Source organism: Egretta garzetta, unplaced genomic scaffold (genome assembly GCF_000687185.1).
Source record: "Egretta garzetta isolate BGI_Z169 unplaced genomic scaffold, ASM68718v1 scaffold499, whole genome shotgun sequence".
Classification (NCBI taxonomy): domain Eukaryota; kingdom Metazoa; phylum Chordata; class Aves; order Pelecaniformes; family Ardeidae; genus Egretta; species Egretta garzetta.
Genome location: NW_009260802.1, coordinates 136,531 through 152,843, shown reverse-complemented (window position 1 = coordinate 152,843; position 16,313 = coordinate 136,531). Strand labels below are relative to the sequence as shown.

At 43.2% G+C, this 16,313-nt stretch overlaps 1 protein-coding gene across 19 annotated transcripts in view; it reads left to right on the top strand.

Annotated features, from left to right (window-relative positions):
- Positions 1-2,344: 2,344 nt before the first annotated feature.
- KIZ (kizuna centrosomal protein) overlaps positions 2,345-16,313 on the top strand; it is a 58,447-nt gene continuing 44,478 nt past the window's right edge. For 6 of the 19 annotated variants that reach the window (XM_035902233.1, XM_035902220.1, XM_035902232.1 and 3 more), the window contains exons 1-5: positions 2,346-2,365; positions 4,380-4,442; positions 5,904-6,060; positions 10,243-10,332; positions 14,767-15,133. In XM_035902233.1, the coding sequence (XP_035758126.1) occupies positions 5,920-6,060; positions 10,243-10,332; positions 14,767-15,133 (598 nt within the window). In that variant the 5' untranslated portion in view covers positions 2,346-2,365; positions 4,380-4,442; positions 5,904-5,919. The other 13 variants (XM_035902217.1, XM_035902215.1, XM_035902216.1 and 10 more) reach the window with 12 other exon arrangements.

Here is a 16,313-nt window from a genome sequence, read left to right as displayed (position 1 = left end):
TTCTGAGGGACCTCCAACACTGGCCAGCTCACCTGGCAATTAGTGATGCTGCTGGCCTGTTACTGCAGTAACCACCCTAATTGGTGTCAATTAGCACTGTATTTTTTTCCTGGCCAGAGGAAGTCTCTTGAGCTCACTTGAGTACTGTTACGAAGCTGCTTTTTAAGCAGTACCTGCAGAGGACTTTGATTCCTGGGTCTCATGCCAGCATCTCAAACATACAGTATTCGGAGAAATAATAACGCCATGGCTGTGAGAATCTAAACTTGCATGCAGATGGTACTTTTACAGAAATGCCGGGTATATCTTCGCTAATATCCTGTTCTGGTCTGGAAGACCACGGGCAAACAAAATGGGAAGAACTTGCTGTTTAAAAGGCTGGATAAGAATATACAAAGTATACTTTTATTGTATAGAAATTATTAAAGATGCGAGCCCTAGATAGGGAAGAGGCGTTATCTAAATTGCGGCGGTAGAAAATGAAGGGAGACGGCAGATTGAAATCTTGAGTGTTCTAGACTGCGTGCTGCTTTAAACTGTGTCTTTGTGTGCAGATATCCCTGGTGTTAGGAGTAGAGATGTCTCGTGCTTCCCGAGAGCCCAATCTGCGTGAAGTGTGGCCACCTCTTTTGTAGCTTCTCTGTTGCCTGAGCTAGGGCTGAGCTTGCACTGCACAGGGGGCCTACCCCTTGTCAGCTCCTCTGAAACCTCTGGGAATGTAGGACAGCTCCTCTAATTCAGTTGCACTGAAAGATTTGGGAGTTATTTGGGGGACAGGGAATTACAGGCAGGCAGACAGTGTGATCGCATCAGCTGTGCTTCCTTCAGAGACCCAGCTGAACAGGTCTTGTGATAACAAATACACCTTTATCTTCCTGGCACACTTCTGTTGTATGTACTTTAAAATATCAAATAAAATATGTATTTGTACGTGGTGGTGTTGGCAAACAAGGAGTAATTTTTATGCCAGGCTGCAAGTTGAACGCTGCTGTTGCCTCTGGGAATGGTGCTGCAGAGGCAGTTGCCTCTTTGGAAGTTCTCAAAGCGATACCTTTTGTCTAAACAGCTTTTAAAAGTGTAAAAAAACCTTTTGTTAAATCACTGGTGTGTTTCAGCTTCTTAAGTCCTGCTTTGGAATTGTGCCCTGCTCTAATTTCAAGTCACCTGTTCTAAGACCTGAAGTGCCCAACAGCTGCTCTGTTCCTGACTGCAGTTCAGCTTGCCGTTGTGCTTGAGCAAACAATGAGCCACTACTCATAAGCCGTCTGTGCAAGAGCTTAAATATGGTGAGGAAGCTGCTGCTTGGTTATGTCCCCCAGCTGACTTGGTGAACTAGAAGGAGTATTTCTCTTCTGCCTGTTCTCATAAATATCTTTTTTTTTTCTTTTTTTTTCCTTTAAATACCTAAGTTCTGAAGTGCTTGAGAAATTAGCCGCCAGATATTAAGCTTCTGATAAAGTCAGCATGGGCTGCCTTGAGACTTGTGCAAAAAAACCCTCATAACTCACCTTAAATTAAGCATTAGACTCTATTGGCCATGTTTTATTTCTTAGCGCTGGTACTTTGTCCAATCTTAATATAAACATTCCTGCATGCATAGGTGTCTATACGCAGGTCAGCAGTATCTGTTGTGTGCAAAATTAGAGACTTAGGTTTAAGGTATCTAGGATAAGTGAAATGGGATGGAGGGTTTGCCTGCTGTGTTTTATACAGACCTGGCCATGTTGTGATGACTCAGCACTTAATCTTCAGTAGTTGCTGGTGAGAAAGGCAGCATTTGAGCAGCGTGGGCGATGAAGTAAATGAACTATGTAGTTAAGTGCTGTACTTAACACTGTGACTAACTTCGCAATTAGCTTCGCTTTTCAGACAGCAAGGCCAGATGCTTCACACTAAGGGCGATTTGCAGCAAACATGTACAAATAGTGAGATGTCCTGAACAGAGAACGTAAACCAGGTAGGGTTATGTGTTTCAGCAATACCTGCTGGCATCAGTTGTGTGTGGAAGATGGTGCTGAGCAGGCCCCCTCTAACCCACCCAGGGGACCAGCGTGGTTGGCAAAGGCTTGAGCAGGCTCTGGCCAGGCTCTGGGCTAGTAAGGTGGGTGCAGCTCAGTGCTCAACAGTTGATTTAATGTCAGATTGGTGTAGAAAAACAAAACTGTAAAAATACCATGTCTTTCTTTTACGGGAAGACTGCATTGTGCTCAAGTGTGCAATTTTCTATGTACTTATCTCGACAGGGTATCGTGACAGGAGCGCTGTTGTTCCTGCATTATGGATGTGGAACTGAAGCACAAAGACTCTAAGGCCTGGTATCTCAAAAAATATTGAGGCACCTTAGTCCTGCTGGCTAAAATGGGAGGTGCGGGATCAAATATTGCTACAGATTGATGCATGGTGAAATTCCAGAGATTAGAGAGAGCTTGTGGCTGACCAGGGAATTAAATTCTGCTCTCAAATACCAAACTCTTTCTCTGTAGACTGAAGATTCGGGGTTGGTTTAAAATGAGCCACCTGGATCCTTAAAAAGTTCTGAAGTGTGCTACTTCTGCCCATTTAGGAAACAAAGTTAATAACTGACCATTTGCACCATTTTAACTTAATGCAAAACTGCGTGAACAAATAAGTTTCAGGCAGAAAGCTTTGGTTTTTTCACATGGAAAAGGAGGTGGTGGTGCAGTGGAGTGGCCAGAACGATCCCTGTACTGCTTGAAGCTTCGCTTCCATCATGGACACAAAGAAACTCTGCTCAAACCTTGCCAGAACCTGGGCAAGCAAATCTGTGAGGAAAGTCTCGATTGCCTCTCTAATTTGGTGCTTGGACAGAGCTGTGTTGTGAAACACCACGAGCCGTGTGGTGACCATTGCAGGCATTCATGATGATGATACTCAAATGCCGAGAGGCTCTTACCTGGTGGTTTTCATACTGCTTTGTCTTGCCTCGAGAAGACCTTCCTTAGATATTTGTGTGCTGTCTAAATAGCCATAACAGACCAATGAATGGGATACTAAACCCCACGCTGGTAGGAAGGAAGCGATCTTTTGGAAGTAAGGAGTGTGATGTGCTACCTGTGGTATCGCAGAATGAGAAGCAGGTTTGGAGCCAATGGCTTCTTGCATCCATCGGCTTTTACATCCATCAGGATATCAGTGTTCTTCATTGAGTCATGAAAATTACTTCTAGAAGTGTAAAAACAAGATCTTGAAATCTGCTTTTGCTTAGCTGTCTGTCATGTAAAAGGAAATTGAAAGGATGAGATCCCAGATGAAGCGTGGCTTTTAAATTGCATACATGACATGAAAACCTAATCTTGTTTCAGACAGTGGCAGGATCAGATGGGTAAAATGGAGGCCTTGATCTCTCAGACTAAGAAGCAGAAAGGTTTTTTTTTTCCTGGCTTTTCTCTGTTCAGGGCAACTGGGAGGAGGCAAATGTTGGTGGCTATGGCATGGCCACGTTTGCAGGGGAGTGCACAGATCCATAGACGAGCATGCCCAGCCGTATGGGTGCGTGCAGTCTCATGGACCTGCCCACGTTACTCGCACGTGTACAGCCCTCCTGGCTAATAAGAATTTGATGTTATTTTTTAATAACTAACTTGGCTACTTGCTTTGATTGTTGCAGGGTTTGTAATGTGAATCTACTGGAAGCCCCTGTCTTATCAATTTTTTTTTGGTCATGGGATGGTTGCTCATCTTCAGATGCAATTCGTAATTATTAAATTACATCAGCTTTACTCTTCTATCTTCCTGAAAATAGATTTGCTTTGAAATAGGTGAGGTGTGGAGTTTGTTCTTAAGCAGTCTGATCATCCCCGTGGGTCTATACCCTTGCATTGCTTTTGGCAGATACGGGCAGCCTCATAGCATTTTCACAACCATAAGTATTTTTGATGGTTGCTTATATCTGTTACCCTTTAAGTTCTGACATGTCGTGCTAGCATATCTCTAGATGTACTTGGCTGTGATGCCTGAGTGTGAAATACACACTTGATTTTAAGTTCAAATTGTTAAATAAAATACTTGGATAGCACATTGGGTCTGTAAGCTGGGAAACTTAAGTCGGGCAGAAGTCTCTGGCTGGTTTGGTGGGTCTTGTGTGGATATATTCGTGTTCAGGCATCTGTTCCCTTTAAAACAACCTAGCTCTTGTTCCAGTGAGGAACAGAGAGAGCAGTAAAAGCTCTGAGGTTTGTGTTTGGGGTTTTTTGTGATAAGCTTGGCTGGCAGATCAATCTGTAAGGCTACCAGTCTGGCAAAAATGGGCTCTCTGCTCTGGAAAGCTTATGCTCTGTGAAATGCTTTATTTCTTGCATTTTGAGAATTTAAATTGTGAAATAGTTTTATCTTATTGTATGTTGTTTGTTTTCTTCCAGTGAAGCCAAAAGGCTGGAATTAGAAAGAAAACTGCTGGAATACAGAAAGTCTGATGCTTACCTGTAAGCCTATTTAAAAGCTTCTTATAGGTTATTTTATTTTAGTTATAAAGACTTGGGTATCACGGAATGCTTTTAGAATGTTGTCTTGGAAGTTTTTTTATAACAATAAATTTATATTCATGTTAAGTATAATGTAAGAGTCATGTCTCAAGTTATTGGTGAAATAACTTCAGCAACAGCATAACTACCTTATTCTGTTAATACTGAGGTGTTGTTATCTTGGTTATTACTAACATGCAAATTGGTTTTATGCAACTTTTGTAAAATCGCTGTAGCATAGGTTGTGCTAGAAAGTCCTCGGGTCTTAAAGTCTGAAAGTTTTACAAAGTCCTAGAGGATATTCTAGGTTGTAGTCCTGGTCCTTGGATTGTTTCTGCGTTATCTGCTTAATGTAAATTGCATATATGCTCTGTACAAAACCAAACCCCAAACCCTAAACAACAACCCAAAGCAAAAAAAAAAAACCAAAAACCCAACCACCAGCAGAAGAGGGCTGGAAAGTCTCATCCAGTGTTCCTTTCCTCAAATGGGTTTTGTGAAGCTCACAGCGGTGACTTTTCTGGTCTTGGCTCAAGGGACTGAGGGCTTGGTGCAGTAATGGCCAATCCCTTAGAAACTCCCCTTCTGAAAGAGGGCCTTTAATGTAAATGAAGACATAAATTTAAGGAAAAAAAAAATATGCCTGGACAGGTGGGGTCACATCATGTGTACTTTGTTTTTATTTGATTCATTTCAATCTAACAGGTTTTGAACTGAAATTTCTCTGAAAATAATTGGTGGCTTGGGAGACTTAGGTTGCAATTTCACTGCTGATTTAAGCAGACCTGTAGGCAGATTGAGACCAAAAGATGTTCCTGACTCCCCCGGTTCACGTTTTCCCTTTGTCGGCACTAATGCTTGTGTGGCTGCTCTGTAGTCAGATAAGAAAATGGGTCTGGCTGAAAGTGAATGTGGTTTTTGGGTTGGCAAGAACTGGTTTTAGATGGATTTTCAGCTGGATGCTCTTGGCCTGATTTGCCATGTGGCCACACAGCAGGTACCAGAGGCTTGGAGCGAGATGCCCCTTTCTGGTGGCAGCATGGATTTAGGTTGGCTTAAAGCAGCTGTGAAACTGCAGCTTTAATGCTACCATTTGTATGACTTTCAGAGCACGTTTTCTAAATAGTTTTCATTTTGATTTAATGTGATGTGACTAAGACATAATCCATTTAAAACAAATCTGAGAGCTTTTTAATATACTTATCCTTTTGAACACCAACCCCCCTGTTTAAGTCTGAAGTTATAGAGGAGACATCCTGTCAGTTGTATAACACAGCTTTAGACGGGCAGAGAATGTGTGGGGGCTGGGGGGGCAGCTCCTACAGAAGTGTTAGCATGCGTGTGTCTGAAGAAGAGTGGTTGCAATAGATGCGTTTGGTTTATTTTCCTACTCTTTAAGTACAGTTTCTTTTTCCCCTGTAGAACAAAACTGAAATATATGAAGCTGAAAAAATACTTGAAAGAAATAGATGAGCGACAAAAAGGAGCTCTTCGGCGAAACCAGACCTTTTTAAAGGAATTTGACCGGTTTGAAGCTCACATGAAAACTTCAAGCTCGGAGATGATTCAGAAGATGGAAGTAACTTTCTATAAGACTTAATATGTGTTTACTGTTATTACAGGGTTGGTTTTGGAGGAATATTATGCACATCAAGGTGTCAGGTGTTTGTGAAACCCCATCGTATGTTTCAGAGTGCCTAAAGTGGTAATGTTGGGGAATTTGAGATGAACCCGAACTCTGCTGATGTCTGATGTAACAGACCCTGCTGTAGCTGTGGAGGTAGTCAGCAACGCTTCAGAGCTCTACATTGAGTTGACAGTGAAGTGCCCTGTGCTTCCGAGTCTCTTGGAAGTGAGGGAGAACTGAGCTGAAAAAATATGTGGAAGTGGATCGTGTGTTTGGAGTGTTAGTGGTAAGATAATAAATCAGCAGTGTCTAGGTTAGGACAAAAAGATGGCTTGAGTTGTAATATTTTCATAAAGATTTTGTTATAAAGATGTATTTCAGTAAGGCTTTTATTACTTAAAAATACCCAAATACATTTCATGGAAGTCATTTCAGGACATATTTAATTTACTTTTTTTTAATTTAATTTTTAATTTAATGAACACCCTAAATAGCCATAGTTAGTCTTGCCATCCTTATTGCTCTGTCTTCATCAGCAGAGGAAGCATACGAGTAAATAACTTCTGTTACAACAAGTTACTGTGTGTGAACTACCTGGGCTAAAGCTGAGCTAAAATGAGGTCTTGCTTGGTTCTGCTGCTAAGCAGTCAACTGGCAATACTTGAGCACTGGTAAGAGAAAACAACTGCCCCCTCCAGCGTCCTCGTGTGTCACTCGGATCTTTGCTTTTGGTAACATTTTTGTGTGTACTCGGAGATATTTGAAGGATTTCTGATTCATATTATTAATATGTTGTCTTGCTATTTCCTGAAGACGTTTTGGGATGTTGCAAAGGGATATAGGTTAGTAATGATCTCTGATTTAAAAAAAAGAAAAAAAAATAATAAAATTGTGACACGCTCATGGCACTAATATATGGAGTCAGATTTCTGAGGAGGTAAAACTGTGAGGGAAATGTGTTTCTATCCGCTTTCAAAGAGCGGAAGCATCCGTCAGAAATATTTGGTAGGGGCTATTTCTGTCCCTCTGCCACCCCCCTTTGACTTACTGGAAGAAAGGAGGGCAGGAAACAAATTAGTTGAGGCATTTTTAAGCTCCTATGATGTGGTACTGAGGCAACACTTATTTTTGTGTGGCTATCCAGAACTCAGCTGTGACTGGCTTTTATTTCTCTGAAATGCAGTTCGAATTAAAGCAGGAACAGTGTTGTCTGAGTGTGCTGTGTTCCTCCCTCTGCCTTCTGTTCAGGGGCACACGCAGCTTGATCTGAGACAGTAAAACTTAGACTGTGATCCTCTTTAAAAGGAGGTGTCTAGAAAGCCTGGGTCCAGAAAATGTGAAAGTGCAGCAGCGCCCTTGGATGACAGTGGTACAGGTCTGAAGGAAAAGTGTGGGGTGGCTGAGGTCCTCGGGTACAGCCAGTGTGGGGAAAGAAATACATGCCCTCTCAGAAGCACTTCTGAAAAAAGCCACGAGGAAGAATTTGACTGCAACATAAAAACAGGGGGAACAGAAGGGGAAAAAGGATAAAATGATGTAGAAGTTCAAAAACAAATGAGCAAACCTTACTTTAAAATATTTTTTTAAACTTTTCATGTGCCCTGGAGCCACCACACTAGGAATTGTTACTAAAGCTTAGCCTGAAGTAGGGATGTAGAAGCAGCAATGTACTTTATTTTCGATTTTTTTTTTTTTTTTTTTTTTTCCCTACTGTCTGGTTTGGCTTTTGCTAGCTGCATCACAGAAACCCTTTGTATGCAGTTCTTGCATCAGAAAAGTTCCTTTCCTTCAGCAGATAAATGTACGACCTGAAGTGTGAGCGTTTGTTCTTCCTAAAAATCTTCAGTCCCTTTAACTATGCATGTTAATGTTGATGCAGTGCCTAGTCCTTTTTGAATCCTCATAAGCTTTTTGTCAAATCAGTATAAGGTGACAACAAGCCCTGTATAGTAATTCTGTACTGTGGCTAAAAAAACCAACCACCAACTAAAAAAAACCCCACCCCCAAACTTTAGTGTTTTTAAATCAGCTGTCTTTGCTTTCATTGAAAATCTTGCTTTTTTGAGAACAACTTGCTGGCCCCAGGCAACGCTGCCCCTGGTAGCTGTAACTTGCAGTGTATGTACCTTGCCTTCTGCTGTTCACATTCGAGTAAATAGCCCCAGTCTCCGCTCTGCTCATGTAGGAGGTTTGCTCCACACGGCATTTGAGATGGGGTGATGAGACCCCTGCCTGCTGATTAACGCCCCCCCTGAAGCGCCAGTAGGTTTGCCCGTGCGTTTGCTATTTGGGAGGTGCTGCCCTTGACTTCAGCGTAGGGAGGGGATGATTTGGAGGGTGGTTAGCTCATCTCCCTGCCTCTGGAAGTAAGGAAGCTCTCTGGAAAAGGTGCAGCTATCTCTTACGGTGGCAATTGATTTCCACTCTAATGAACCAATGGGCCGGCTAAGGTCCCATGGTTGCACACCCGTGTTAATAAATTCCTCGCACAACTGTAGCCCGGCTAGTGCCTGGTAATTCTTTCAAGCCTGTTGGGTCTGGTGATGTTCACAGAGCATCTTTTCCTTGCCTCAGCTTAGTAACGCAGTCTGGAGACTGTCTCTGGGGGTCTGTGCTGATTCCACCCCCCCTTGTTCTATTTTGTTCTATTTTTTAGATTTTATTTAAAGCAGAGCAGGACCGGGAAGTATGCCATGAATGCTAGGTTTCACCATTTGTTTTTAAGGATTTTTTTTTTTTTTTTTTTTTCCCTGAGCAACCCTAATGCTCACCAGTTTAACGAGCGGTCGGTTGTTGTAACACACTGGTGTGAGTCACATTGTGCCATGGGTTGATGTGCAGGGCTGGCGTTCGTTGCTTCCATTTTGATGGTTCTATGCCATCCATTTTATTTTTGCCAGGTTGGACTTATTTTTCTGAGCTGTTGAACACAGCACATCTTGCATATCCTCTGTGTTGTGATAATGAAAAGCCCCCTTGTTGTGGATTGCATAAGAATTATGGAGCATGTAATCATTTAATCTATCATGGAAGCACAGAGAAAGAAATTATTACTATTTTCTCTTTTTTTTCATAGAGAGAATATGCCCTTTAGGAGTGCTTTATCATAACTGCACACAGTTTATTATGTGGCTGTAGCTGACAAAACTTCTCTTGTTTCTGGGAGATTCACTTTTTTTCCCTGTGTTTGTGTGCCTGCCGTTTGTTCAGTAATTTTGGGGAGCATAAGGAAATTCACTTAAGTGTTCGGGAAAATCCATTTGAGTTTATTTTGAGCATCTTTAATTATCCTGTGGGTGTTTTTTGTTTCTTAATTTCATGTTTACGATTTTATGAGCAGCTTCTATTACCTGGGAAATAGCAGACTTGTGAACGCACCGTCGGAGTGAAGTGCGGAGCTGGTGAAGTTAATTGTTTTAAAGATTTATTTTCATGCATATTACCTGATGCAGAATAGGTATTGAAGTGCTTTCATTCAGGGCCGATGTAACTTGTTATTGGGGTTTACAATTACTAACAAACAGGATTAATTATAGGTGCTGCCTGTGCTTGGCTTTTAAGCAGGAGTCCTACTAGGAATGCATTACATTTGGTCAATTAACCACTGTAGTGGAGGTGAGGGCGGTCTAGGCAGTTGTTTGTCAGAAACACTACAGCAAGTTGCCTTTCATGCTGGGTTGCTCTGTATAACATCTGCCATATATTTTTCCTTCTAATAGCTCAATGAGTTGTAAGATGATGCATGTAAAACAAATTCTAAAGCTCATTTCATCCCAAAGCAGCGGCGTCATTGTCTGGATGCAGCAGAAATAATTTGGCGTTACAAATACTAGTTGGGATGAAATAAATTTGAGTCAACAAGTTATTACTGTTTTGTAGGATTCTAAATTACGCGAATGAATAAGCGTGTATTTAAAAACCTGCAGATGATTGTGTACAGGCCACGTCATTTGTTCAGGGGAGCGGAAAAATGAGGAGAAAATGGGATCTCTGGCTTTTTAAATCTAGTCCAAGTGAAAAACACTGCTAAGGACGTTACATTTAAAAGGGCACAATTTGCAAAGTAGTATTTGTTGATTTGTGATGGGGGTTTTTTGGCCTTTGATTTTATGTAATGGATTTGTTCGCATTTAGGCATGGTATGGAAGAGAAATTCAAAGTGTGTTATCGCTTCAGGAGGGTAACTTGTCAGCAGAAGGTGACAAGGAAGAAGACGAGGAGCAGGTACTGTGAAAGAGGTGGGGTGGGGGTGTGTTTGGTTACATGGATGCGCTTTCCCTCCGTGCTGCTGCGGGAAGAGGCCGGCATTGCTACGCAGTCTTCTCATGGGGATTTTTGTTCTGACATTTGTAGTGTGAAATATTGCTTAGCGTCTGAGCCAAGTAGAACAACCTGGGTAAAAAGTGCAATTATTTCAACCAAAGAACTCGAATTAGGAAGGGGGAAGAACTCGTAGCTGACTATATTCATCTTCATGTTGGTTTTTATAATTCCTGTGCCAAACAGTGTGAAAATGGTCTTGACCGGGGAGGAAATTTTCTTAATGACTGATATTTTTTAAACTGCAGCAGTCGATTCATACGGTGTATTTATAATTTTGTGCGTTTTGACCTTTTCTCAGAAGAAGCAAAAAGAGATTGCATATCTAAGTAACAGACAAAAAGACTGACAAGGAATACTTAAATACATTCTGCTATATATCTGCAGTAATGCAGGCTTCTAATCCCTCCTCCTATCTCCATATAAATGATACAGTTCAAGACCATAGCTGTTTTCTTCACTAAAAGCAGTAAAGCTCTTTTAGATGAAATGTCTAAAAACATCTTGTAATAACTTGGAGCATGCTGGCAAGAGTAGTCACTTGTGACTATGTGTGAAACCCCCTCAGCTAGTCGATATTGTAATAAGCAGAAATGGTAGCATCACTCCATTATTCAGAGAAGCCAACAGCATGCTTGTCCCTTAGGCTACAGCATTCATTAAGAAAAGCTTACTGGGCTGAAAGCTGGAAACAGATGATAACGGGATATGATTTTCATATTTAATGCATTCCTTGGAAGAGTATGTGTGCTGCAGATTGATAGAAGAATCAACTGCTACTTTACTAAAAGACTTTCTAGTTTGCCCTATAGCTACCGATGGAATCATTCAGCCAAGAAATTAACTTTTTCTCCTTTTACCTGCTTTATATATCTGCTAAGCAGGCTGCCTGGCTGCCAGTAAATGTTATTATGCAGTTAAATGTTTGGTATTTAAGACTCTTATCAGAAAAGAAACAGAGGCCACACTATTTTGTTTTTATAGGAGGAGGAAGGTTTTCGGTTCTCTTTCTTCAGTGCATTAGCAGTCGTTAATCTGAGTTTATAGGAAGTTTTCCCCGTAGATTAAAAAGTTAAAAACCTTGAATTTAGAGCATTCTTTAAACTGTAATATACAAAGCAATGAACCCGAGCAACCTTGACCTATATAAGCAGGCCTCCAGCGGTGTGCGAATTACAGTTTTAATTCAGAAGTACGTGGAAAGGTGAGTTTATTTTTGAATGCTAGATTCTTCAATTAAAAGCAGACAGTGTCAGAGGCGTGATTTCTAACCTATGGAAAAGTTTACATAGATACTAGAACATCAAAGGCTCACGGTGTGACTTGGATTTTAAAAAAACTGTTAGCAGGGTTTGGACAGTACAAGAACTTGGTGTGTACCCAAATATGTCACTTTATGTTGAATTACAGTTAATAGCTTGATTGCGGACTCTCTCATCCCGTCCCCTTCTTTTTCCTGCTCACCTCCCTCCTTAAATACAAAGGCAACTTCCACTAAATTGCGCATCCTTTTGCCTTGTCTATGCGCTGTCTCTCAGATCTTACGCTGTAACTCCATTTTTTTTCGGACTGATCGAGTCTGTTTCCCACCACCTTCACCTCACTTAAAATCTGCTTATCCTTATATCCAAAATATGAGAGTTTGTTCTTGGCGATGCGGCACCGAGTTAGTTGTAGTGAGCACATGCGGTTAGCAGGTGGCATATCCAGGATTCAGCTCATCGCAGCTTGGAACTGGTTTTATTCACCAGCACCGGTATCGTGATGGTTCCCTTCAGGCTACTCAGGATGCCAGCGATCGTGTGATAACCTCGTCAGTGATGCATCTTGGAGACCAAGAAGCACAATCACAGGAGCAATCTTCTAGAGATGGTTGGTATCCCCGCTCCCCTAGAATGCCCTAAATGAATATCTGGTACTTCTCTGAGCTACGGGATATGCACTCTTTGGACTCTCAGTTTTTACGGGGGTCCTTGGGCTCAGAAATCGTATACCCAAACAGTGTTTGTCTAGAAAACCATGATTCTCTGCAGAAAGGACTTGAGTACCAGTCCTTTGAAGCCCAGTGTGTTGGCAATCCAGTGTTACAAGTGGGAGGAGAGGTCCTGTACCGAAGAGGCCCTTCTCAGCTGGCGGAGCCATGTAACTCAGGCTTCTGAAACCTTCGTGCCGTGAGGTCTGGCTTCTTCAACTTCAAAGCACGTTCTTGAAGTCTTTTGAAGATTTTGGACTTGTGCGTCTTGTCACTGCCGTCCCTGTTGGACGCAGGGCATGGGGGCACCTCCCAGGAACGCTCGTGGGTGGCAGAGCATCCTCCCTGGGAAAGGGGGTGTCACCAGGGGAGAGTAACGCCTGGATGAGACGAGCCCCTGGCTCGACTTCACCTCCCAAGCTTTCATGTGGTCGTCTGCTGCTGGGGGGGACTCGGCCCTTTTGTAAGGCCTAATGGAAGGGATTTTTTTTCCTTTGCCTTCAAAACACTTTAATGATAATAAAAAAAAGATGGTATTTGTTACTGGAGGAAGAAGTGGGGAGCCCGCACTCCACCACCAAAGAGAGTATTGTAAGTGTGCTTTGCGCAGAGACTTCATTTCACCCCCAGCTGGAGGGACATAGGTTCAGGAATTTTGTTGACTGTCTTGGGTAAGTCATCTACACTTTTTTACTGCTTTGGTGGTAAAAACAGTAGCTAGGCCAATGTTAACTGTCATGCTTTTGCTTTGAGAGTGCAAAGGCGGTGAAGAGATTACTTTTTTTTCTGCAATCGGAGGAGCTTGTTAAGAGATGTGCGTCTGCTATGACTTTGCCAAGCACTTGTACCTGTTTGAATTGCATTTGTTTTGGAACACTACATCCAGGAGCTGCTAAATCCAGAAAGCACTTGCTAGATGCATTTTAAAGCAGCAAATCCAAGACCCAAAAAGTAATTAGGAGGAACCCGAGAGCAGTGGTGATGGAATAAGCTGTGAACCTAATCTGAGTAGCAAACCTTTACTCCTTCTTAAAATAACTTCATGGCTTTTTGTTCTGCTTCTTGTTACGTGGAATCTGAGCTTTTTTAATGAAACTTGGTCACAGCCTAGACAAGATGCCTTTGTTTCCTTTAAGCTGGGCTTGGCAGCTGACTTTGTATGGTGGGAAGAGGTCATGCAATGAAAGAGAGGAGAGAGGTGTGGAGGTGACTGTAAATTGTCCTGCTGTGATTTGGGGCTGAAAAGTAAGCCCTGCTTAGTATGAACAATGGCATTACGATAGCTAATTTTGGCTTTGCATAAACTGGCGGTGACCTTTTAGTAGTAGTGGTGGCAGTAGCCACCCCTCCTAAATTGTTCTGATTGAGTAGGTTTACAAAGGAAAAAAGGCAAGTATTAAAACACTGGGATTTAGAAGCAGAGTGGTTATACTGTTGGAACTGTTTTTATGCAAGTTCAACAGTTCTTGGAGGAAAGTGCCATTTAAAATGTTTCTGCTCGGTGCCCAAAGTTGCCTTGTGGAAAATGCGATTTCATCTACGTGGCGTTAGCTTGAGTAGCCGTTCTCCCTCTTTGGTGTGATTTAACGGACAGGACAGAGCAGAAGGAAGACAATGAATACAGTGATTTCTGCCTCGTTCTTATTTGCTTTGTCGATGTGCTGTGAGCAAAGCTGGATATACAGGCAAGTAAGCGATGGCAGATGTACGTTTCAAACTCTCCAGGGACCCTTCCTCATCCCATTGCTTTCTAGAGAAGACCATGAGAGGAGCGGCAGGAGGAGGTTGCTTAGTGCGGCTGCTGTGGGTGGCTCTGGAGAGGCCAGCTGTGCCGTGGGCACTGCAACGGGGTCCTGGTGGTTGTGTCTGGGCTTCAGGGTGCTGCGGTGCTTAAGCCATGGGCTACCAGCGGCTCTGCAACATCATGCACAAGGGCTCCACGCGAGTCAGTAGCTTCAAGGTGTTTTCAGTGACTTTGGTGGGAAGATAGTGCTTTGGTCCAGGGTCTTAAAAGCCTTGGCAGGAATCTAATCTTAAAAGCTTGCCTGTTTGTAAAAACCAGTTACTGTTCAGATTAGTTTGAGTCCTTCATGTATTTCAGTCCCTTTAGTCAGGTTGGGGGTGCAGCGCACTTTTGCCAACAGTTGTTTTGGCTCACGGAGCTTCAGTTGAGGTCCAGGCCCTCGTTTTCACACTAGGATGCAAGAAATGCATGCCAAGTGTTTGTGTAATAATAATACTATACAAAATACTTGAGTTCTGTGCCACTTTTCTCTCCAGAAACCAACGTGTGATCCTTTAGAAGCTCCGTTTGCAGCGCACTGCCTGTTTGTTTCCTTAAGCTAGCTCCCACCTGTGTTTTTCAGGTGCTGCTGGTTGGAAGACGGGCAGGAATTGGCACCGGGGCAGCCGTGCCAAGAGGACTGTATCATCCAGCAACAGTCTTCATGGGCTGCCAAACATCAGCTGTCTTGGCTGCTGGAGGTTTGGACACGCGGCAGAAGCACCCCCAGCCCACAGAGAGCCGCTCAGCACCTTCGTGCTCTCCATCGCTTGATGGACTCAGTCCAGAGAGCAGAAGCACTGATTTAGAGAGTGATGCATCAGTGGTGGGAGCAGCGAGGCGTGGGGACCTGACAGCCAGTGAGGAAGGCTCCGAGCAGCTCATCTCCTCAGCATCTGATCCCGAACCGGCTGCCCCCGAGGAGGAATGGCCGTGGGGAGGCATCCCAGGTATGGCAGGGCGCAGGCCTGTCTGCTGCTGCCCGGCGCTGGGGCACGCTCATCCCAACCCGAGTGACGCCCAGGGCTGCTGCTGTCCCCTGTGTGTCTTGCACTCTGGTTGAAGCACAGCAGCACTCAATTTTTTTCTTTTTTCTCTTTTTTTCTTTTGACTCTGTTTCTTCCCTGGCCTCTCATCTGGACAGGCAAGGGCTTGCTGCAGGCTGAGCCTGTTCAGGTTCGCTATTAGAAAGTGAAGATCTCTTCACTGCTGTGCCCGCAGTTGTCTTGAAGTACTCCAAGCCCCATTTTAAGAGGTTTAATGTGAACCTGCTTTGCTGGCAGAGCATGTCACTTCTGTTCCGGGTTGGGTTCCTTCTCCCTCCGATGCTTGTGCACAAATAGCTCATTGGTTTCTGAAAACGGGATTTGGCAATGCAGACTGAGGATCGGTGCGTCCCCGTACATGGCTGGATTAATTCCTGCGTGGTGGTGGCTCTCTGCCTTCTTCCCAGCATTCCCGAGAGAGGCGGCGCAGACCTCCCAGCTGAGATGCTTGTGCTCTGGGACAAGATGCGCTTCCCTTGAAGGCTGTGTCCCAACTTCCCAGCCCTTTTGGGTTTTTTTTTTCCTTTTCCTTTCCCCCTCCCCCCCCCATCTTGACAAAATGTGTTCTTTCGTGTTTTACTGGTTTGGTTACTTACTTTGAAGCAAGCTAATGGATGCGGTTTTGAAGTTGCAGTGACAAAGATTTGTCTTTAAGTAACAGTTTATTCCTTTTTTTTTTTAAGACCTTGCAAAAATACTCCCCCCTGCCTTGCCAGTTAACTTACCAATTCTCAACTTCAGCTAGCTTTCCAAGCCCCATAACACTTGCTAAGATGGAGCTATTTATAATGGAAACTGGCGGTGCCCCTAATGATGCAGGAACTCCTGCTCTCCTGTAATGATGGTGGTTTCCTTTGTAGAGGAAAGCTGGCATCCCCATCAGATGATCTGTGCTGCTACTCGGGGCTTTTCTGGCATCCTCTTTCTTGAGGTTTTTTTTTTTTTTCCCTGTTCCTTTTTATTTCTTGAAGGAATTTATTTGCCTCTCATTTTCTTTCATCTGATGCATTTGCCACTTTTCTGTTTTAATGAAAGCCTGTCCTTACTGGCGCTGGAAGGAGCCCGGTCCAGCCTGGCTTACGTT